Raw genomic sequence first — 7,937 nt, 5'->3', positions numbered from 1 at the left:
TCATTCTCTTTTGAACATACCAATAAGAAAATAATTAATGTCACATGAACCGTAATGAATGGAACGTATTTACCATATAAATTTGTTTTTGTTAGTTGTCAATAGTTCTGTCTAGTTTTCTAAAACTAAAATGTAACGACTCTACTTTGATTAGTTTATGACCAGAAAGTTAACTTTGTCATGCATGGATTAAGAATCATATCTCAGCTAGCTACAATACAATAATTAATATGATGATTGATGACCACCAGGCAAAGTATCTATCAATTGATACATCACAATTAATACTGCATGATGACGGCTTTATTTAAAGAATAAACAAAGAGAAGAGTGCTAGGAAGATACTTAAAATATTTTAAAAAGGAGAAATTAGAACTGTATACTTCAAAGATCAGAAATCGTCAAAATATGTGGGCATGCTATTGCTCCATTAAATGAAGCTCATTTCTATTTCCCTTCATCCTCTTCTGTTCTTGCTTTGCTTGTTCTTTCCCATTAATGTGGAAAAATCAGCAACACAAACTAAGTTTCAGAAATTAACAAGACAGAGTTCATCAAAGAGTTACTATGAAGTTTCCTTTTGCATTTACTAATTGTTTTAATTCCTCATCTGATCGTATGGAGACCAACCAAATTATCCCATATGGTAACTTCTCAAGTCCTCCTTAGCTTCTTATCAATTTTTACAATATTACAGTATTATAGTATGTTCCGCCAAGCTTCTTCTCAAAAGCACTTTAACAATTTTGGTCAATTATAAATTGTTGCTCTAATATTGGAAAAAATATTTTCTAAATTGATTAGCTAAACACAAACCGTTACTCTAAAAAATTACTTTTGACAAAAATCATCTTCCAAAATAAGCAAATTTTGAAAGTTTGGTTAAACATGTTAAACTTTCTTAAGAATGGAATTTCTTAAAGATAATTTTTTTAGAAACAGGTGGAAAAAGATTTCAGAAGTTCTCAGTTTTCTCTTACAAAGAATTGAAGGCCGCAACTCATGGATTCAGAGCATCAAATATAATTGGAGAGGGAGGATTTGGTTCTGTTTACAAGGTACATTTTTTATCCTAACAAGTTGACTTTCAAAAGGAATAAAAAATTGTGCAATGGCAATAGACAGAATCAAGATTTTAACTTTATGAATCAAGATTTTAACTTTATGAGTTCTAAATTTTAAAAAAAGTCAACTTACTGAGTTCTGAATATATTATTTATACATATAAGGTATTAATAATTTGGGTTCTGCTGAACTCGTAAGTATGACGGTAGCTTCGCCTGTGGTGGTGGCGGAGCTAAATTTGAAAAAGGAGATTAAAGAAAATACAAGAATGTCACACTTGGAACTTCAACATTTTTTTACAATGAAGAGATTCAATTGAACTCATTCATTAAATGTAACTTCACCCCTGACCACAACAGATCTTTTTGATATTTTTTTCAATGCTTTAATTGTGATGTTAATTTTGAGCATTTTCTTGAAAAGGGTCAACTTCAAGATGGAAGCTTTGTGGCTGTAAAGGTTCTATCAGTTGAATTAGAATCAATGAGAGGTGAAAGAGAATTTATATCAGAAATAGCTGCATTGTCTAATATCAGACATGATAATCTTGTCACCCTCAGAGGATATTGTGTGGATGGGACCAAAAGACTCTTAGTCTATGATTACATGGAAAACAATTGCCTTTCACAAACATTACTAGGTAATTCTTTGATCTCTCCCTCTCATTTCAATTTAAATTTAACTTCTACACACCGACAGTATAAATTTTTTTTTACAATATCAAATTGACTATAAGATAACTACAAGAAGATTTTCACAAACATTATAGGTAATTAATCATCCTCCCTCTCATTTTAAAATACAGTATAAAAGAATTTTTACACTATTAAAATCGACCGAAAGATAGCTACACATTAGAACTCATAATAAGAGGGATCACAATTCTGAAAAAATAAGTTGGATAACCTGCTATAATGGGTTAAGTTGCAAATGATAATGTAATACTCCTATAAGTTTAAGCCATGTATACCTTCGGCATAAGAAATTTTTATACCATCAAGTCATTTTTACCTATTATAGCAGATGACATGTTTTATTTTCAAAATTACTAATCTCACATCTAAAGGATACTTACCTATAAATATCCTTTACGTGCCGTGAAAATGTAAAAAGTCCTTTACGCTGACAACATAAATAACTTAAACTCTGTGTAAAATTTCTATACAATGTGATTGCATATAAATTGAATGCTTTAAATATTGGAAGAGTCCACATTATATGAAATGGCTTCTAATTGATGATTTGATAAGCAGGGGATGAGCAAAACAGAAGTAAATTTACATGGGAACTTAGAAGAGAAATTTCAAAAGGAATAGCAAAGGGGCTTTCATATCTCCATGAAGAAGTGAATCCCTATGTTGTACACAGAGATATTAAGGCCAGCAATATAGTTCTTGATCAGAATTTTACACCAAAAATTGCAGATTTTGGTTTATCAAGGCTATTTTCCAAGAACGTTTCACACATTACTACTCGAGTTGCCGGTACATTGTAAGTCAAACTACAAATTGTTCTTTTTGATTGCACACGTTAACTTTTCGAGTGTTTAAGCTAATCATGCTGTTAATTTCTTGATTAATGTTATGCCTAAAGAGGCTATCTTTCACCAGAATATGCAATCAGTGGACATTTAACAAGGAAATCAGATGTGTATAGCTTTGGAGTCTTATTGCTTGAAATAGTCAGCGGTTGCCCTATTATTGCCTTTGACATTGAGAGAGGAGAACATTTCCTAGTTAACAAGGTAATTCCATCTCTGTTTAACTAATTTGATTCCAATTCCAGATTAGACCCCAAAAAAAAATTGATTTCTTTCTTTTACTTTATCTAAGTTTGATGAAAATATAAGGGATTTTTATTACACATCAACCCAATAAAACTCAGAATAAGAAATAACTCTAACGCTTCCTTTTTACAAATTTTAGCCCGTATAATCACTGTATAACCTATATAGATACATTATACACTTGTTATACACTAAGCATACACCGACGACAGTTACAAATAGGTAGGTGCAAATATTTCTAGCCGCCTTGCTAAAAATATTATGATCCCTTCAAATAATTCTCAATTACTATGTTGTTGGCTTGATGAGACATGAGAGGGTCGTTAGAGACGATTTGACTTATATATACTGACAATGTCAGGAAATTAATCACACGACCAGATTATCAGTATACTTGTTGTGACATGTAATTTATCTTATATTTTAGGTTATTAATTACACCTTTTACGAGCTACCTTTAGTTATCTTTTAAGACATTTTAGTGACCTGATAGTGTCAGAACTAATATTTAGGAGATCTAGAGATATGTTTTGAATATATAGTACAAAACGGTTTGAGGCTTTAATTATGTCTTTATTTCTGCAGGCATGGGAAATGTACAATACGGGCAAATTGTTAGAGCTAGTAGACCGCGTGCTAAATGCAGAAATTTGTGGCGACGAAGGTGTCCGATTCTTGAAGATTGGCCTGCTTTGTGTGCAAGAAATAGCCAACCTCCGCCCAAAAATGTCAGCAGTCATCAACATGTTGAGCAGTGCCAATTATATGGAATTAGAGGACATAAATATTACTCAGCCTGGAATTCTTGCTGATTTGAATGATGTTAAGATAGGCCAAAAGCAATCTTCTCATAGTTTTTTCTCCAATGCTGTAGCTATAGCTAGAAAATGTTGGTACAAAGTGCATATTTCACACACACAAACTTGGCCTGCTCGTTTTGAGAAGATATAAAATCAATAAGGGTTTAATTTGAACTGGGTGAAATAAAACCCTTTGGAGAAATGTAGCTAGGAATAGGAAGGATGACATCATTATGTAAAATCCAATAGTTTTAGCCCAGATCTTATATATGTGTTGAGAAATTCACTAAAAATATACATATAATAAGTTGCGGATCTAGTAGTATAACAGTTTAGGGGTTTGGTGGCAAGCGCGCGACTGCCAGAACTAATAAACCTTAAATCATAAATTTGTCTCTATTATTACTAGGCGAATAATAACTCGACATATTTGAATTGCAAAGTTTTTAAAAATGGATGGTGTCGGGGAGGGGGGTGCTTTTCCTATTTATTTAGTTGGAAGAAAAAGAGTAGAACACACTTTGCTAATCCATTATTTTGATGCTCAAGCCAAGGAGGAAGAAATTTACAAGGGAAATTAGGAAAACAAGATAAGAAAAGCAACCAAACAAGAAGGAATTAAAGCTTTTCACTGACAATTTTTGGCACATTCAAAATTAAGTGCCAATAAAGCTTATAAATGCAGATTCTTATTATTAGGCATTGCTCCTGAATGAGCCAAGTGCTTTGGCTGCCCCAGCTCTCAAAATGTATTGGTGGTACAATGCAGCAATAGCAGCACCAATAAAAGGTCCAACCCAGAAAATCCACTGTGTCATCATAAAAAATAAATATAAATTATAATTTAGCCAATGCATATTTTGGTTAAGTAAGGAATTAAAATTAAAAGGATGTGCAGTTTTAGTTAATAAGGCAAATTTGCTTACTTGGTCATCCCAGGCTTTGTCTTTGCCATAAATGACTGCAGCTCCAAAACTTCTGGCTGGGTTAATACCAGTTCCAGTGATTGGAATAGTGGCCAAATGAACCATGAATACAGCAAATCCAATTGGTAGTGGTGCCAATACCTTTAATCAATTACAAATAAAATCGATTTCTTCAACTCAAGTTACCAAAAAGAAGCATCAAAAGATAAGATTTAACTCATATACACCAAAAATATAAATAACTACTAGTGTTGTCGGTCTTAGAAAGTGTTTGGTTAAGCTTATAAGCTGGTCAAACTAATTTATAAGCAATTTTTAGCTTATTTATATGTTTGGTAAACACAAAAATGGTTATAAGCTAAAAGCAGCTAAAAGTCATAAGTTGATCACCTTCAACTTATGATGATGTTGTAAACAACTTTAGTTTGACATTTTGGTCATTAACATAAAAGGTGCTTATTAATTAACACCTTTTCGCCAACATTAACTGCTTAATTATAATCGAATTCAAAACTTTTATTCAAACACGTAACTACTTATTTATAAAATCAGATTCAACACCTAAATGTATTTTTTGGCACTTGATGCTTATTAGTTACTCCCTCTGTTCCAAAAAGATTGTCCTCCTTTCCTTTTTAGTTTGTCCCAAAAATTGTCCCCTTTCTATATATAGAAATAATTTAACTTTATGAGATGATTTACAGCCATACAAATATCTAAGGCTTGTTTTGGACCACACATTTCAAAAGTCTTCCTTTATTTCTTAAACTTTGTGCCAAGTCAAAATAGGACAATTTTTTTTGTTCGGAGGGATTACTACTTTTAATCATTTAACTCAAACGGATTCTTATTCCTTAGATAACTAGTTCCACTTATCGTGAGCAGTCACTTCTAATTATCTTTTAGCTGACCCGACTATGTACATGTGTTTTTACACTGGTTTATACAAGTTAACACTCAAAATAATATTTGCAAAATATTAACCAAATTATGAAATGTAGTGTTGCAAAAATGTACTTACAGGAACATGGGAGTCTCTAGCATTTCTCTTGGGGTCAGTGGCAGAAAAGACTGTGTAAACAAGGACAAAAGTGCCAATAATCTCAGCACCTAATCCTGTGCCAGTGCTGTAACCAACAGCAAGCTCGTTAGCACCACCACCATACTTAACATAATAAGCCTTTTGGAATGCCTTGACTAAAGCACAACCACAAATGGCTCCTAAGCATTGTGCTATTATGTACATAACTGCTCGAACCAATGAGACTTTTCTAGCCAAGAATAGCCCAAATGTCACAGCTGGGTTAATGTGTCCTCCTGCATATACAATATTGGAAACCCCTTTAATTTCTTGAAATCAAAACCTTTTTCAAGAACCAATTGTTGTTTGATATTGTTAGAGACGTAATTAAGTAAATAAAAGTGTACAAAGAAATTTTCACGGGTGTGGCACATTCGCACGTGAAAAGGCGTATTAATGATCAAGGCATATTTATAGTTTGTTTGGCCAATCTTTCAGAATCTGCTTATTTTGAAAAGTGTTTTCAAAAAAAGTACTTTGGAAAGGAGGAGCTGTGTGTGGCTAATCAATTACGCTTTCACCAATATTCACTACCAGAAGATCGCTTAATTCCGATGGAAATAATTTTCTAGTGATGATTATATCAACAATTTGTGTTTGGCCAAGATTCTAAAAGTGTTTCTGGAAAACACTATATTTTTCAGCATTTTAGAAATAATTTCTGTTACTAATCTCACTCTCTAAAATAAGCACTTTTGCCTTTCGAGAAGCTTGATCAAACAAGTTATTGAGCAAAAAAAACGCATATTTTATCTAACATTTTAAGCTTTTAAGTTAGATGATCACATAATTCAACATGAACAACTTTATCTAACATTTTAAGCTTTTAAGTTAGATGATCACACAATTCAACATGAATAACTTACCAGAAATGCCAGCAGTGCTGTAAACAAGAACGAAAATCATGCCACCAAAAGCCCAAGCAATGCCAAGAATGCCAACACCACCACATTCATCACCATTATGTGTTGTGTCACTTTGGCTCTTGTAGCCAATCACAGTGAGGACAGTGATGTACAGAAATAAAAGTGTGGCAATGAACTCAGCAATAATAGCTCTGTAAAAAGACCATTTTCCAATTTCCTCAGGGTCAATGAGTGGTGCTGGAGGAGGGTCTTGGTAGTCCTTATTAGGGGCATATTGATTAGTGCCATACTCATTGTCCTTGGCCATTTGTAATGAAAATTTTTATGTCAATCTTGAATAATGTTTGGTTTTCAGAGATTTAGAGTGAAAGATAGAAATGTATAAATTGATTGTGGTGGAGTTGATGGAGAGTGAGAGGGGGTATTTATATATGGAGAGGCTTGGACCTAAGTGGAGTATTAATTAAACTAAACTTTTTGCCGCCCCATAGTTTTCTTCTCTTATGATGAACATACCCGACACCTCTAGCTTGTCCTTGAGTGTCTTGAAGGGTAATTATCCATATATAATGTGTCCATTTTGATCTTTACCTAGTTAGAGGTTGTTTGGTTAGAGAACAAATTATTCCGGAATCATAATATGAAGATCAAAAATAACAAAATTATTTGGTATATTTTCAGTGGTAGATATTTAGTTCACTTGACTAAAAATGAGATATACATAATATGATACAGCATATATGTTTGGTTTAAAAGGGATAAACAAGGATGAACTTTTATTTTTAACTCTAAACTTATTTTATTAAAATTGTTTGAAAAAGAACAAATGTCATTTTATTACATATCCCGCGATTTGTCTCGATTGTTATGCCACTCACATAGTATGTGGTGTAAAACTAATACCACAACTGTAAACAATAGATTGCTAATCATGGAATCAAAATTGTACCAAGCATAGGATAAAATAATTTCAGTATTCCACTACAATTTATTTCGGATTTATGTTCCCTTATCACACCGATCAAATAACCCCAATTTAAATACCGTTGACGGTCTATACGATTATAAGCATCGAATTTATTCTCACAATTTCTATTTTCTCGAAATCCCCTTAAAGTTATCCTATGTAATGAAGAATTTGGATCAACAAACACAAAAAAAGTGTTTCAATTTCAAATAAAATAGAATAAATAAGCTATATGAATCTTTACTGACCGTGTTACTCCATTTAAATTCAAGTTCATGGCAAAAACTATCTAAATGGAGTAACAAATAAAAGTTAACTAAAAAAGTGAACCGACCATCTTCATCAACAAGAATAATCAACCACAAATTTTCATTGTGATGGCTCACGCCACCGTCCAGTCCACCTCAATCCACAATTGAATTAACAACCAGTAATGTATTGCCATG

The 7,937-nt window shown here is 32.7% G+C and overlaps 2 protein-coding genes across 3 annotated transcripts; one reads left to right on the top strand and one right to left on the bottom strand.

Annotated features, from left to right (window-relative positions):
- Positions 1-395: 395 nt before the first annotated feature.
- Positions 396-3,825, top strand: LOC132607112 (putative serine/threonine-protein kinase). Of its 2 annotated transcripts, none has more exons than XM_060320935.1 (6): positions 396-646; positions 943-1,058; positions 1,489-1,705; positions 2,319-2,556; positions 2,659-2,809; positions 3,437-3,825. In XM_060320935.1, exons 1-6 carry the CDS (start codon positions 568-570, stop codon positions 3,800-3,802), a joined length of 1,167 nt encoding a protein of 388 aa, XP_060176918.1. In that variant the 5' UTR covers positions 396-567; the 3' UTR covers positions 3,803-3,825. The 2 variants fall into 2 exon arrangements, with proteins under 2 accessions (XP_060176918.1, XP_060176917.1); XM_060320934.1 differs by having other exon boundaries at positions 937-1,058.
- Positions 3,826-4,159: 334 nt separating this feature from the next.
- LOC132607113 (aquaporin PIP2-1-like) lies at positions 4,160-6,959 on the bottom strand. Its single transcript, XM_060320936.1, has 4 exons — positions 6,525-6,959; positions 5,599-5,894; positions 4,578-4,718; positions 4,160-4,460 (listed from the first exon to the last, which is right to left on the bottom strand). The coding sequence occupies exons 1-4, from the start codon at positions 6,829-6,831 to the stop codon at positions 4,347-4,349; spliced, it is 858 nt and encodes a 285-aa protein (XP_060176919.1). The 5' UTR covers positions 6,832-6,959; the 3' UTR covers positions 4,160-4,346.
- Between the last annotated feature and the right edge of the window lie 978 nt (positions 6,960-7,937).

Source organism: Lycium barbarum, chromosome 8 (assembly GCF_019175385.1).
Source record: "Lycium barbarum isolate Lr01 chromosome 8, ASM1917538v2, whole genome shotgun sequence".
Taxonomy (NCBI): domain Eukaryota; kingdom Viridiplantae; phylum Streptophyta; class Magnoliopsida; order Solanales; family Solanaceae; genus Lycium; species Lycium barbarum.
Note: the sequence above shows the minus strand (reverse complement) of the source record. Positions and strands in the feature narration are given on the sequence as shown.

What these genes read in the sequence shown, in the direction of transcription:
- LOC132607112 (XM_060320934.1), top strand. Translation starts at nt 568, where the DNA reads ATGAAGTTTCCTTTTGCATTTACTAATTGTTTTAATTCCTCATCTGAT. An exon ending in GATTTGGTTCTGTTTACAAG is followed by an intron (nt 1,059 to 1,488) that starts GTACATTTTTTA and finishes TTTCTTGAAAAG; the next exon opens with GGTCAACTTCAAGATGGAAG. An exon ending in AACATTTCCTAGTTAACAAG is followed by an intron (nt 2,810 to 3,436) that starts GTAATTCCATCT and finishes TTATTTCTGCAG; the next exon opens with GCATGGGAAATGTACAATAC.
- LOC132607113 (XM_060320936.1), bottom strand. Translation starts at nt 6,831, where the DNA reads ATGGCCAAGGACAATGAGTATGGCACTAATCAATATGCCCCTAATAAG. An exon ending in CTAGAGACTCCCATGTTCCT is followed by an intron (nt 4,719 to 5,598) that starts GTAAGTACATTT and finishes AATTGATTAAAG; the next exon opens with GTATTGGCACCACTACCAAT. An exon ending in ACAAAGCCTGGGATGACCAA is followed by an intron (nt 4,461 to 4,577) that starts GTAAGCAAATTT and finishes ATGATGACACAG; the next exon opens with TGGATTTTCTGGGTTGGACC.